This window comes from Ursus maritimus, unplaced genomic scaffold (genome assembly GCF_017311325.1).
Source record: "Ursus maritimus isolate PB19 unplaced genomic scaffold, ASM1731132v1 scaffold_14, whole genome shotgun sequence".
Taxonomy (NCBI): Eukaryota; Metazoa; Chordata; class Mammalia; order Carnivora; family Ursidae; genus Ursus; species Ursus maritimus.
In genome coordinates this window covers 62,814,412-62,829,314 of record NW_024423786.1, presented here as the reverse complement: position 1 = coordinate 62,829,314, position 14,903 = coordinate 62,814,412, and the positions used below count along the sequence as shown (strand labels likewise).

Here is a 14,903-nt window from a genome sequence, read left to right as displayed (position 1 = left end):
GCTACACTGCTATCTTGGCCAAGTCATCCCGTCGCTCTGGGACCCGCTTTCCTCACCTGTGACATGGGGACACCACACCTTCCTTCCCCACGTTTTGGGGAGAATCTAATGGGAGAAGTAGTAAGGCTCAAGTAGTGCCACCTCCTTACCCGGCGAGCGGCGGCCAGTGGCCAGGCAACACCAGGGGACTAGAGAAACTGGCGCGGGACAGATCACGTCCCAGGGGAAGCAAGGGGCTCAGCCGGTGGGCCCCGCTCAGGCGCCCGCCCCCACGCCAAGCACCGCCCAACACCACCCCCGCCCCGCCTCCAAGCCATTGCCACGCCCCATGCCCTCGCCCCCACGCCAAGCCACGCCCCGGTGTGACTGCCAGCTCCGTCCCGACGCCACGCCCAGTGCCAAGCCCCGCCCCGAGCTGTCGGAGTCCATGGCGCCTGCGGCGGGGCGCTGGGCCCCCGGCCTGTGGCGGGCGTGCAACTGGCTCATGGCCGCGTTCTTCGCGCTGGCGGCCTTGGTGCAGGTCAGCGCCCCTGCCCCGGGACACGGGACGCGGGAGGCGGGCGAGGGGCCCTCGGGCTCTGCAGGGCGCTGAGCTTCGAGCTTCGTCCCTGGCCTGGCGCACGGTAGACTAACGGGGCGGGCGGGCCGTGTACGCGGAGGACGGAGATTGGGGGTTACGCCCCGGGACCCCCACCCCATTCCCCGGCCGAGAGGTAGGTGTGTCCACGTGACCGCCGGACCCCTCTCCCGTGCCACGTGCTGGGAGGAGCGGACTAGCAGACGCAGCCTGTGATGGGGACCCAGCCTGGTTCACGGCCGAGGCGAGGAGACAGACAGAACCCGATGTGGCGCGGGTACCCTCTCAAGTCTGCTTTGGGACCCCGTTCCAAAGAGTTGCCCTTATCTTAAGACCGGAGGCCCTCACAATACCTCGGTCAGACGTCTGTGCGGTCCTGTACGCAGTCGTGTGGCTGTGCTCAGCCAGCAGCTGCCACGACCACCATGATCCGCTAGACTAGGTCTTATTCCCGTTTTGTAGCCTCGCTGCCTAGTGCAGCGTCTGGCACGAAACACACCACTGCGATGGATCCCGGAGCAGACCAAATGCAGGGCTGAGCGCCACAGAGTGTCTGCTAATGCCTGATGTTTTGGCATTCCAGGTAAATGATCCGGATGCGGAAATATGGATGGTGAGTATGAGCTGCTTTCCTCCGTTTCCAGGAACCGCGGAACGGCACAGCACACGGTTTTCTGTCTTTGTCCTGTGCCTCCCTGCCTTAAGTACATGAAAACTTAGATCATTTGTAAGCCCTTTTTCCTAAAATATCAGGGAAGAGGGATCAGAGTGGTAATGTAATGTGTGTGTGTGTGTGTGTGTAAGAATTCAGAATTTTCCAGAGACATTAGGGGCCTTTCAGCAATATTCCCTTTGAATAAAAATGGGCCAACTGAGGACACTTTTCTGAAGACACACAGTAGACTTCCCAAGGTCAACAGCCATTCCTCATGCGTTTCTACCCAGAAACTCCAACAAACATTTCACCAGAAAATGGCAGGCCTAGGGTTTGCCAGTCTTCTAATTCAGTGAGTTATGTTTATAAAAAATAATTAAAGCTCATAAAATCTACAGAATACATTTAACCAATGCTCTGGTTGAACTATTTGGAGGAGGTGGAGAAATCATTCCATACATTTTCTGAAATATCTGGATTTTGCCCAGTTTCTTTCAAAACAGGTACATAAGACTTTGCAGTATCACCAATGAGATGATTTGGGCTTTGGAATAATATTGACTGTGTACAGATCAGCAACAAATGAAAGCATTTGGCTCTGTCGTGCAAAATTCTGGTCAGTGTTTTGAGTGCAGAACTCATTCTGACACTGCTTATTGTCCAGTTTCACGCACCCTTGCATCGAATCACGCTGCCTCTTCCTCAGCACTCTGGCCCATATCCTGAGTTCCAAATATTATTTCCCTGCAGACAAGTCTCCAATACACAGCTTAATGTAGAATTTCCAACACTGACTCCTCCAACACCCCAAAGTCCTACAGCATCTTTCCCTCCTAACCCCCCTCCTCTCCTGACTCACTCATTTCTGTCAACGGCAGAATCATCCTCGGGCTCATCCTTGCTCCAAACCACAGGCATCTCTAACATCTCTCGGTTCCTTACCACTGCCTTTGAGATCTTTCAAAAAATAAAATGAAGAACAAAGCATCCAGCAAAACTCAATCTAGGTCTAACTGCTTGTCTGTCCGGTATGTGTATACTTCACCTCCCACTTCCTGCTTGGGTGACATAGCATGAAGAATAATAGACACCAAGTCCCCACAGACATCCTCCCTCCTCGCCAGTTTCACCCTCCATCACCTTCCACGTGGACTCCTTCAATAGCTTCCTGATTCTTGGAGCTGCCTCTAACCTCTTGCTCTCCTTGAACAATTTCCACATTATCACTTCCTGCTTCAAAAACGTCCCTCATTTCCCAAGATCCCTGAGTTACAACTCCCCAGGTTGGCGCTCAAGGCCACCCACAGTGTGGGTCCAATCCACCTTCCAAGCATGTCTTGGAAGTCCGATCTACCTATAATACTTACTGTGTCTTGCCCCTAGAATTCCTGTATGTCATACCCAAACTTCAGAGTCTATCTCAAGTGCTGTGTCCCTCAAAAAAAATCCCTCTGCCTCATTCCCATAGGTTCCAACCGTCCTTCCTTTGGACCTTTAACGCTGACACATTCTGCTTTACATTCGAGTTGGTTCTGTACATGCCAGCTCCTGGGAGAACAGCAACCAGTTCTTCCTTCTTCTTGGTAGTCCTCAGGCAACCTAACACAGAGCCTTCCTATGGCCACCCTTCTGTATTGACTCTTGAATAAAAGCAGCACAGATGAGCCAATACTAGGTAATTGGGCCTTGGGGGCTTGTACGGTGCCTGACTCATTTCCATGTCCCCTACTTCATCTTGCTCATGAAGGATGTGTGTATCAGGATGCATACAGGAGCAAATAGAAAATCTGACTAGCATCAGGTTAGAACAATAGAGTATCTCACTTTAGAAGTCCAGAGGCAGCTGCTTGATGACCAACAATGTCATCAAAGACCTGGGCTTTGTGGGTCTTTTCTCTGCCACTTGCAATATCCTCTCATGTCCACAGAATGGCTGCTGCAGCTCCAAACATCATGCCCAGACAGGAGCATCCCAAGTAGGAAGAAACAAGACAGCAGCAAAACGATTTTTCCTCCTGTGCTTTCTTCCCTTTGATCAGGCAGGAAATGTTACCCAAAAAGCCCTTCAGACAGGCTGCTGTTCAGTGCGTGCATACCAATATGGTTTATGGTCTGGGACCCATCCTGCTTGGTCAGTGTCTGCATACTGGTTGTTGAAATGCTCTGAGTATCAGCTTTGCCCCTACAAGACTTCTTACATTTCGTGGCTGGAGCATGATCACCCCTAGCTGAAGATGCTGGGAAAACAAATTGGCTTTTTCAGCTTTTATAATGGCAGCTGGACAAGGGAGAGAGACGTTAAGAATGAATGCCGGTGGGGAGGCGGGGGGCACCTGGCTGGCTCAGCTGGTATAGCCTGTGACTCTTGATCTCAGGGTTGTGAGTCTGAGCGCCATGTTGGGTGTGGAGATTAGTTAAAAAATAAAATCTTGGGATGCCTGAATGGCTCAGTTAAGCATCTACCTTAGGCTCAGGTCATGATCCCAGGGTCTTGGAATCGAGTCCCCCATCAGGCTCCTTGCTCAGGAGGGAGCCTGCTTCTCCCTCTCCCTCTGCCTGCTGCTCCCCCTGCTTGTGCGCACACTCTCGCTCGCACTCTCTATCTGACAAATAAATACAATCTTTAAAAAAATAATAAAATAAAATCTTTAAAAAATCAAATGCCATTGTACTCAAGAACTATATAGTAAATTAAATATTGTAAATAAATGATGCTCTGGGTTTAAAAAAAATACACCAACATAAAAATAAAAGACCATTATCAATGGGTTCTACTGAGTTCATTATTGAGTATGCTGTATTATTTTACCTTGTGTACTAGAAACCATTATTTTCAGTCTCTTGGTCCTCAAAAAGAATTTTTTTATCTTATTCAAGATAGAGAAAAGCACTTAAGGATTAACACGGCACAACTGCCATGAGAAACCACTGTTTAGTTCAAAGGCTGGTTTTGTTCATATGTTTATAATATAAAGAAATAAGAAGGTCTCAGACCCCTTAATCTGTTAATGACAGGTATCTGATACATTTGAGTGTACATTTATTAAAAACTCTCTGCTGAACATTTCTTACAGAGGGCACAGTTAAATGTTGTATGGTGTGTGTGTAACTTCTCTTTCTTCCTCTCTTTCTCAGTGGCTAAGTCATGCAGGTTTTCATTAGGAGAAAACTACCCCCTTACTGCTCCAAGCGTGGACCTTAGCGCAGCGGCAGCATCCCCTGGGAGCTGGTTAGAAAAGCAGAATTTGGGCCATAGCCCAGACCTCTAGAATCAGATCTGCATTTTAACAAGTTTTCCAGGCGATTTGTATACACACGGAACTTAGGGAAGCCCTGGTCTTCCCCCCGGTAGCAAGAATGCTTCCCTGGGAGAGACAACCACACGTGCAAATGTCAGTCTTGGCCATCATTAGGGATGCAGTAGGAAAGATGAACACGGGGTCTGTAATCCAGATGCCCTCTCGCCCCGGGATCAAGACAGACATGTTTCTGTGGTGGAAACAAATGACTACCCGTGTGCGGCTCTGACAGCTTCTGATAAGGGAAGATTTCTGACGTGAACACCACAGTTGAGACGGTTAAGCAGCTACGTTTCTTGGACACCCACCATGCCTCCCGTACGCCTAAGCAGGCCTGTTCTACTCGCCCTCTGCCCACAACACACACGCCTGAGCGGGTCTGGCTAGAGTCACCTGCTGAGCATGAGGCTTGAAGACAGGGCCTCCTCGGGGCCCATCCTCCAAACTCCAAAAGAGCTTGTCAGCAGTTTCCAGAATAAAGAGCCTGATCTTAGTGGATGCAGACACTGTCAGTCAACTTTCTATGGTCTCACCATCTTTCTGTGCTTTCTAGACCCCTCTGAACATCTAAATGGGGCATACTTCCTCACCCCTGTCATCTCCTCCCTCTTCGTGAACAGGTGGTGTACCTGATGCCTGCGGTGCTGAGCCTGCTTGTGGGACTTAACCCTCTCGTCACGGGTATGGACCCCAGATTCTGCACGGACATGTAGCAAATCAGATTTCTGACAGTAAGGACAGACTCCCGGGAGGAAAACGGGGCTCTCCAGGTCTCCTCGTTTCTGAGAACAAGAGGGGCTAATTCTAATCCAGGTCCCCTCACCCATCTTCAGGCAAACTTCACAAGGACCTGGCACACCAAGACAGCCTTTTTATCAGCTCAGAACCCGAGATTGCGAATGCTGGTGTGGAACAGGGGTTCTGCAGTGTAGCCCACGAGAGAGAAGGGCTTTGGTCACCACGCTGATTTCTTACGCCACCACGCTAATGGAAAATCAGCAACAGAGCGCAAACCTCGTGCCTCTGTAGTCAGTGGCCGTCAGTGTCCAGTACCACTCCCAGTAACCACTTTCTTATTTTGAATCCATTCAACACGTGTGTATACGGCCTGCTCCTTATTTAGGGAAATGGTGTATAATGTCCATACAAATGTCTAGGTTTTTCATTCATATATCTTGCTCTCCCTAACCTCCCACTGTACCGTCATAGTACCAACAGCGATTTACTGTGTGCTTTTATATGTTTTCCCCTGCTAGGCTGTAAGCCCTTCTCAAAAGTAGGACCATTCTAGCCCATTTTTGCCCAAGCCTTGCTAAAATACGGCCAGGAAGATGGTAGGTACTTAATGCTTGTTGAATGTGAATGGATGGCTCTAAGACACAGGCTTTACCATATATTTTGTAACCTGCTCCTAGGAATATACACATATCCATCCATTCCAGGTGGGTATACAGGTAAAAAAAAAAATCACTTAATATAGCTGGTTTGTTTTACCCACAGGCTGCCTACCTGGGCAAAACATAGTTGCTTTGCTTTTTAATGACACTAAAAACTCTCAACAAACATTAAGTTGGACAGTTTTATTCACATAAAACTGTTTTTATATATAAAACAGTGTCTTATAACCAAAAAAAAAGTATATTTTACATTACTGATTACTGTACTAACATTTTCTTATTAATAGGGACTGTCAGTCCTGATGGGGTGTTCTTCACTGTCATGAAAACAGCTTCTTGGCCAGGGGGCCTTCAGAGTTCTCAGGGCCTTAGAATAAGGACCAGTGGTTCCCAGCTGGGTGGAGAAGACTCTTGTCCGCTGGATGCACGGGCTCCTTGTACAGGACCTGGAAGGTGTATTATTTGTGCTCCTTTAGTTGCAGGCAGGGAAAAAAACTCAACTCAAATGGGCTGTGAACTAAAAAGGAGACGTACTGGGATACTTGACTGAGAAAATCAGGGATGGTGCTGACTTCACGTGCTGCTGGTGGCTCAGAACTTGAACTTCTCTGCACCTCACAGTCCCACCATATACTGCTCTGACTTCAGTCCTGGGCCCCTCGTGGTAACCACTTCTTCGTGATGCTCTGTCCGACAGAAGATACAATCTGCTTCCCAGATAGCTCCGCAGAAGCCTCAGAATTGAGTTGTAGGCCCTGATTTGTCATCTGTTCAGAACCAGATCATGGCTGCTAAAGGGATGAAATGTGTTGACTAATCACGCTAAGGTCCAGTAGCCTGGGACACATGGCCTGGGTATGTGGGAAGGGCGGATCCCCAAAGAAAACAAACGGTAGTTGTCGTAGAAAGGGGACACAGTGGACAGCCAAGACACTAAACGTCCACCTAAGTTTATTGCTGCTGCTTTTACCTCTGTGATGTCCCTCAAAACAAAACGAAACTTGCAGAAGCCCCAGCTCTATTTTTTTTTAAAGTAGGTTCCACACCCCACGTGGGGCTTGAACTTAGGACCCACGATCAAGAGTCACATGCTGTACTGACTGAGCCAGTCAGACGCCACCCCAGCTTTTTCGGAAGGTTTACCTGAAAGCAGATACTATGGCAGCGCAGATACGAACAGGTCGTTTCCCCTGGGGTGTGATTCCATGATTAACAGCACCAGAACCTCTATTTTTAGGCAACTTCATCTGGAAGAGTGTCTCTGCAATACACATATTGCTTTGTATGGCGTGGGCTGGCAGCTTGGCGGGCCACCTCTGGCTTCACTCCCAACAGAACATCCTACATGAGGAAGAAGGCAGGTGAGCCGTGACTTTTGCTCCTCGGAAGGGGTGGGGTAGAACTGAGAAATCTGTTCCTCTGTAACCCCTTATCTGCACCATGATGACTCAGCTCCCCAACTACACCCTGAGGAGCAGGGGACGCATTATCTCCTTGATAAGCTGAAGAAGCAGGAAATGAGCCAGGATTCACACCTAGCACCGTGCACTATGTTCCGCAACCACGGCCAAAGGCAGTCAACACCTGCATTACGTTACCGTCAGGCAGGTGACCTTGGCTCCCTTACAATGAACGAGCAAGGACGCCATACAGTAACACTCAGTCCAGTCTCACGAGGTGAAAGCTCCATCGGCATTCTGATTTAGTTGTGGTTCTGGCCAAAATCATCCCTACAAGAGGTCAGTATGTTAAGTCACCCTCTGTCAGCCTTGCCCCGCTACGTCCCATCTCCTCCCTTTGTAAAGGCCATTTGTTCTTGTTTCATCACCTCTTCCTTTGCTTCCTCCCACCCTTGACTCCCTGGCCTCATGCATAGCCCCTTTTCCTTCCTGTCCATCCTACTGCTAACACTAAGATTTAGAGACATAGAAGGTAACCAGCCCTGGTGAGGTGCTACTTTGTTATAGGCCCTAATCCTTGGGAAACTGGAGAGCAAATCAGGTTGGGTCTGCCCGTGGGATCGTCAACCCAATGGGTTGAATCACCTCTACCAACTTGAGGCCCATGAGTTATGGTGAGCTTCCAGTGGTACCATGGCCAGCTATGACTTTTCTACTCTATGTAAAAGATGTGTGCTTTTAACACATATTTCTAGAAGCATAGACCCACCCCAAAATCATTCGTCTGACTCATACTACAAATCATTCCTCTCCCCTAAGATGTGACCCAATCTCCTGCAGCAGGTGCTCCATTATTTACGGATCTGAGTTCATCCCGCCTAACACTGAACACGCTAAAACAATGCAAAATTGATGCCTGATAAATCTGCGATAGTTTTCTTGCTTGTATTATATTCCTCCCAGTGACCTGAAATAAGTGATCTATTTGTGTTTTCGTTTTGCTGGGGTTTTTTGGTCACTTAGAAGTTGGGGAACAGGGATGGAGCTCACATCTGTCTCGTAAGATGAAACTTATTTTCATATAAGGCATTAAACTATCTGAAAAAAAGTAACTTTTTAATCTTGGCTAGACCTGAAAATATTCTGTAGATGCTGTGTATCTTGGGGGAAGTTCATCCAGTAATCAGCAGAAGCTAGTGGTCATGGAGAGAATGGGATGATATGCATCTCACTCGTAGCTGCTTCAAAAATCTGAAATGTGTGCTATTTTATAGGGAGCTGTTTGGTCTGGTGATTATCACAGTATGGATGGGCCTATGTCACAGTTCATCAAAGTAAGTTCTCAACTCATAGCTAAAATGTCTTCAAGGTGGGTCAGGTCAGATAGGCAAGTGCAAGTATTGACATACATATACAAACCAGAATCTTTGAAAGAAATCTTTCCTTTCCCTAAGGAAGGCCCATGGTAGTTGAATCAGAGGTTCACGATCACGCACACTTTTATAAATGCCAGCTTCTGACGTGGCCAGTGTAACAGGGAACTGTCAGCCAAAAGGGTGTTCTTTAGGGAGAGGGAATATGATCTCACAGAGAAGCTTGGAGATTTACGAAAGCATGAAGAGCAAAGAAAATATAAAAGTGTGGGTACATACAGATGAATATTAACTTTATAAAATAGTAATAATGTTTCATGGGGCTTAAACATATAAAGAATAAAAATACGTGACAATAGCAGCACAGAAGGAGATAAACAGAGTGAAAGTGTTCTAAGAACCTTGAAACAGCAAATTAAACCCAAAGAAACAAGAAAATACTCATAAAAGCAGAAACCAATGAAATGAAAACTCAACATAAAAAATGGAGGACTGAGAAGGCCAAATACTGGCTTTATAAAATGATTCATAACATCGATAAGCCCTGCCAAGACTAAAAAGGAAAAAACAATAAAAGTGAGAGCAGGGAAGAGGAAGCAAAAATAGAGAATATCAGGAATGAAAAAGAAAATGTTACTACATATGGAGTAGACCTTGCAAAAATCACAATAGGATATCATGAACAACTCCTTGGCAATAAATTTGAAAATATAGACAAAATGCATAAATTACTTTAAAAATACAAATTAGCAAAACTGACACAAGAAGAAATTCTCCAGAATAGTCCCATAGCTATTAAAGAAATTAAGTCCTCAATTTAAGTTTTTGCTAAAAAAAAAAAAACTCTAGACCAGATGGCCTAACTGGAGAATTATACCTAATATTTAAGGGAAAAAGAATGCCAACCTTTAACAAACACAGAGAACAGAAAAAAAGAAGAAACACTTTACAATTCATGTTATAAGGACAGAATAATCTTGATATCAAGACTTGACAAGAACATTTTTAAAAGGGCGGGGGTGGGGGTAGCAAAGAAATTACCGGGCAGTCTCACTCATGGCTGCAGATTGAAAAATTCTAAACAAAGCAATAGGGAATCAAATCCTGCAATATTTAACCCAACCACCAAGTTAACACAACACAATTTAACATTCAAAAGCCAACCAATGTTTTCTATCACATTAACAGAATAAAAGAAAAAAGTAAACCATCTCCTCAATCTATTCAGAAAGAGTGTTTGGTAAGATTCATCATCTGTTCACAAGAGCTGTTGGAAAACAGGTGTAGAAGCTGATAAGTGTTATCAGCACCAAAGCTTGAGGCTCAGTGGAGAGCCACTGAAAACTTTCCTTCTGAGATCAGGATCCAGAAGGGGTTAGCCACCACTTCCACTTCTGCTCAACACTGCTCTAGCTAGGATCATAGCCAGTCCAATAAGGCAAGAAAAAGAAATAAGAAGCGCAACAATTGGAAAAGAAAAATGTTCATTATCGTGGCTGACGTGATTGCATATACAAAAAAAAGAAAAGCAAACAGAATCTAAAGAGTTACTAGAGTGAGTGAGTTCAGCATGACTGCTGGGCACTAGGTGAATGTACTGAAACCAGCCACATTTTTATCAACAAGTAACAGAAAATGATAAAAACAAGAGGTTAATCATAAATAATAACATCCAGAAATCAACTCCCTAGGAGTAAATCTAAAGAGATGGGCAAAATCTCTATAAATAAAACCATAAAACACTGTGGGAGAAATTAATGAAGATCTAAATAAGTGGAGGGATAAACCCGTACTGGTAAACGGATAAACAAATGAAAGAGTGGAATCTAGAAACAGGTCCACACACAAGCAGACCCTTGACTTACGACAGACGTAGCAGTGCAGGTGCAGCAAAGAAAGGCCGACTTCTCAACACACAGTGCTGGATCAACGGAAGCCCATATGGACAAACCTTCCCTAGCCGACTTCCATATCTATCAGTTGCAGGTGGATTACAGCTCTAACGTGAGAAGCAACAGTAAGACTTTTAGAGAAGATAACCCCAAATCTCCAACACCTTGGGGAGGAAAAGCTTTCTTAAACACGACACAGAAATCATTAGGAAAAGATCAATTTTAACACTGCCTAATTAATCAGTGACTTCAGTCCCTCAAACGACATCATTATGTGAGTGGGAAAAGCTATCTGCAACACATCGAAACAACAAAGATTTGCATTAAGAATGAAGAAATCCTGGGGGCACCTGGGTGGCTCAGTCACTTGAGTGTCTGAGGCTCTTGATTTCAGCTCAGGTGTCAATCTCGGGGGGCGGGGGGTTGAGCCCCACCTTGGGCTCCATGCTGGGCGTGGAGCCTACTAAAAGAAAAAAAAAATGTGTTCACCAAATTCAACCTTTGTACTTATTTCCAAAGCAACCCAAAATTTTTATTGGATTTTTATTGATAATAGTTCCTGTATGTCTTTATAGGAATCCAGTTGGTGGAAGAATTCAGTTGGCTATTGCCATTATAATTGCTCTCCTCCCGTTTATCTCTTGGGTCTACATCTACATAAACAAGGAGATGAGGTCCTCCTGGCCAACTCACTGCAAGACAGTAATTTAAATGAAGTCAAGAATCCTCTTCTTCACATGAGTATTGTCATTCAATTGTTTATACACATGGTTGTAACAAGCCAATTTCCTAGGAGTTTATTTTGCTAATTTGAGCTAATATTAGTGGTGATTAAAAAAAAAATCCTAAGGACTTTCTGAGGATGCCTATGACACAGCATGGGTTTGCACGGGACTGGTAAGAGATGGGGGCCTGGCATTCAGTTGTGTCACAGTGTAGTAGAAAAGGCCCAGAATGAAAGTTCGGAAATATGAATTCTAACTCAGCTTCTCACTACCTATATGACTTGGGCAAATATGTGAACCTCCTGGTGGATGTCTTCATCTGTAAAATAGGATTAATGCCGGATCTCCTACTTGTGCGGTTGCAAGGATTAGGCTGGAGGATATGCAAGCACTCCAAAAATACCAGGTGCTTATAAGGGGCTACACATGATTAAAACAGAGGAAAGCAGGGTTTGGTGATAGGGCAGATACAGAAAGCGCTCAAGAAACGGCTGTGCCCCTGCACCGAACTCACTATATGGGACCAGCGCAGTGCCATTAACTAAATGAGGACGCCAAGTGAATGCGTGTGTCTTAGAAAGAAAGGAGGGTTAGGTAGGATAAAGGAATTTGGGACCAAAAGAAAAGAGGGAATATCAACTACACTGTAAATTTAAAATAAGACCAAAATCTGTACACTTTTTAAAAATGAGTGTCAAAGGTAACCCGGGGGAGAAGACCATTTTGGAGCTGTACTCTCCAAAGTCATAGCCTACAGTTCCATAACCTTGATGCCTACACACACACACAACATGGGAACATCACGACGGTGCATACTATGTGACATGATAACACAACCATAACATGTTGCATTGAGCACCTGAAATGTGGCCAGATTGAGGAAGTACAATCCTACTTTTTTTGTTTTAATTTTAAAACGTGTCAGTTCAATCATTAGAAAACTTATGTGTCTGGAACGACTGGATGTGTGAATCTACTTCTTTAACTGCAAGTTTTAGATCTAAATACAGATCAAGTATTTCCAGTGAAAATGTAATGTCCCATGCGTGGGTTATTAAGTATAAAATACATACTGGATTTTAAAGACACAGTACAAAAAGAATGTAAAATATTCTTATACTGATTACATGTTGAAATGATATTTTAGATACTATGTGAGTTAATATAAAATATTATCATTAAAATTAATTGTTATCTGTTTCTATTTACTTTGTAAAATAGGACTGCTTTTAAATTACTTCTGTGGCTCACGTCGTATTTTGTTGGATGGTGATTTTTTTGCATCTGCTAGCACGAAACTCTGGAGTTAAGATTCCATTTCATGAGATTTAGGAAATACTTCACTCAAAAAATATTACTACCAACCATATATTGGGAGACAACCATGTATCGGGAGAGTGGAAATAAGTATGGCCATTTGTCTGTTTTTACAGCCTTTAACACAATATTAAGTATTCTATAAATATTTGTTAAAGGAGGTATGTATGGTTTTTGTTTTACACAATGGCCGGTGGACAGGCAAAATTCTCTGTTAAGATTTAGATGAGGGGGGGCGCCTGGGTAGCGCAGTCGTTAAGCGTCTGCCTTTGGCTCAGGGAGTGATCCTGGCGTTCCGAGATCGAGTCCCACATCAAGCTCCTCCGCTGGGAGCCTGCTTCTTCCTCTCCCTCTCCCCTCCTGTGTTCCCTCTCTCACTGGCTGTCTCTCTGTCACATAAATAAATAAAATCTTTTAAAAAAAAAAAAAAAGATTTAGATGAGGGGAAAAAATCCAGTCGATATTAAAGCAAATAACGTGAAACTTATTTTAAGGGTGAATAAAATACAGATAAAGGATTCCGTTGCTCCAATGTGCATTTAGCTTGCATGATGCTTATGGTTTTTACATCTTTCCTAATATAACTACTAAAACCACACAGGAAAAAACGGTTTCATTTGCAAATTCTATCTGGGATCTACCTATCCTCCAAGTAATGCTTGATTCTGTGCTTAAAAGACAGAAATGTTCCGACCAAAAAAGAAGTGATGGTCAAAATATACTTTCATGCTATCTGCACCTCCGGCATCACACTATGAATACTGTGATTATACGCAGTTCCTTTTATGTATCTATGGGCGCCACCTCCTAAAAGGAGCCTCTGTTACTGAGATTGTTGTAAACTCCAGTTCTCAATTGAATTTCGTAAGCTCGATGTCTCTATTATCCAAGCCTCTGCCTTCCCACCAGTCTTTTTTCTTCCCTCTGGCACTCCTCTCCGTCAGCCTCTCATTATCCGCTGCCAGGACTGAGACACAGATCTAATCACAGCTTCCCCGCGGAAACGAGGGCTCCTTGCTGTCTGACAAGCCCAGTTCTAACTGTGGGCTCATCATTCAAGGCTCTTCATGACGCAGCCCTGTCCGCTTCCTGCACTACTTCTTGACATACCCCCAGGCGCCTTTCGGTGAATCTTCCCAGCGTTGTCACTCCTAAACTCAGCGTGCCCTTTAACCTCTGCGGAGGCTATTCTGCCCACTGTCGAAAACCATTTCCCCCCTCCTTCAAGTCATCACTCATCCCGTTAAACAAAATTAAACTCCCCCTCCACATTCCCAGGCCTTTCTTCAAGCATTTGGGATCTATGGATGGTAAGGTCAGTGAATGCAGGGAACACGGGACAGTCGCCTCTCTGCTGGGCTGAATCATGGCCCTCAAGGATATCCAGGTCCTGGTCCCCAGAACCTAGGACCGTTACCTTGCATCACAAAACAGACTTTGCAGATACGATAAAGTTAAAGATCTTGAGATGGGGAGATAAGGCTGGAGCTGATCACAACTATCACAACTGTCCTGATAAAAGGCAGGCAGAGGGAGGTTTGAAGAGGCCCCCTTGAGCCAGGAATGGAATGCAGGAAGCAGGCTCTGGAAGCCTGGAAGGGCAAGGAAGCAGATTCTGCCAGCGGTGGGGGGGGAGGCGCCTTGAGCTGAGCTCAGGTAAAGTGGTGCCGACTTCTGGCCTCCCGCACTGTAAGAGCACGTACGTGCTGTTGGAAGCCACAAACGTGGTGGGAATTTGCCACCGCAGCCACAGAACGCGAACACACCCCTGCACCCCAGAGCCTGGGCACCCGGCAGGCACACTGACGCCGACTAGTACTGCTTTTTTCTCTCTTGATATTTTTAGGCCCTGAATCAAACTTTCTCTACATTTCAACCGTCCCTTTGCTATCGAGTCAATGTTGCCACAAATAAGCCTTAGCACATAGGACAACCGAGTTAACGTGCCCCATTTGTCTAGGAAGGGAGTCAAGAGTAAATTCATTGACCCACCCCCACCCCCGCCCCGTGGTCTCTAGCTGCTGGAGACGAGCTGCTGCCCGGAGACACCACCCCAGCAGGCACACAGCTGCACTGGCCCTTGATCCTGCTTTGCTTAGAATCACAAGGCCACCACGAGACTTCTCGGGACGCCCTTCTCACGGCCTCACGCAGGAGAGACCACACATTCACCTGTGAAATAACTTATTTGTTGTTTACAGAATAGGGATACAAGCCTATAAATGTACAAACATGACGGGTATTCTGAGCAAAAAATGTCCAAGGTTC

At 45.5% G+C, this 14,903-nt stretch overlaps 1 protein-coding gene and 1 long non-coding RNA gene across 4 annotated transcripts; one reads left to right on the top strand and one right to left on the bottom strand.

The window, feature by feature from the left end:
• Positions 1-402: 402 nt before the first annotated feature.
• Positions 403-12,904, top strand: TMEM220 (transmembrane protein 220). 3 transcript variants are annotated; one of them, XM_040630046.1, is made up of 6 exons: positions 403-520; positions 1,161-1,190; positions 5,152-5,212; positions 7,166-7,289; positions 8,603-8,662; positions 11,169-12,900. In XM_040630046.1, the coding sequence occupies exons 1-6, from the start codon at positions 428-430 to the stop codon at positions 11,302-11,304; spliced, it is 504 nt and encodes a 167-aa protein (XP_040485980.1). In that variant the 5' UTR covers positions 403-427; the 3' UTR covers positions 11,305-12,900. The 3 variants fall into 3 exon arrangements, with proteins under 3 accessions (XP_040485980.1, XP_040485981.1, XP_040485982.1); XM_040630047.1 differs by lacking the exon at positions 8,603-8,662 and having other exon boundaries at positions 11,169-12,904; XM_040630048.1 differs by lacking the exons at positions 5,152-5,212; positions 7,166-7,289; positions 8,603-8,662; positions 11,169-12,900 and adding an exon at positions 3,161-3,660.
• On the bottom strand, positions 6,097-7,176 carry LOC121102623. The gene is made up of 2 exons (XR_005834744.1): positions 7,072-7,176; positions 6,097-6,719 (listed from the first exon to the last, which is right to left on the bottom strand). It is a non-coding gene; the product is annotated as an uncharacterized LOC121102623 (long non-coding RNA).
• Positions 12,905-14,903: the final 1,999 nt, after the last annotated feature.

Excerpts from the sequence above, each read along its gene's own strand:
- TMEM220 (XM_040630046.1), top strand. The coding sequence starts at position 428 with ATGGCGCCTGCGGCGGGGCGCTGGGCCCCCGGCCTGTGGCGGGCGTGC. Across the intron at positions 5,213-7,165 it reads ACTTAACCCTCTCGTCACGG|GCAACTTCATCTGGAAGAGT; the intron begins GTATGGACCCCA and ends CTCTATTTTTAG. Across the intron at positions 7,290-8,602 it reads CTACATGAGGAAGAAGGCAG|GGAGCTGTTTGGTCTGGTGA; the intron begins GTGAGCCGTGAC and ends GCTATTTTATAG.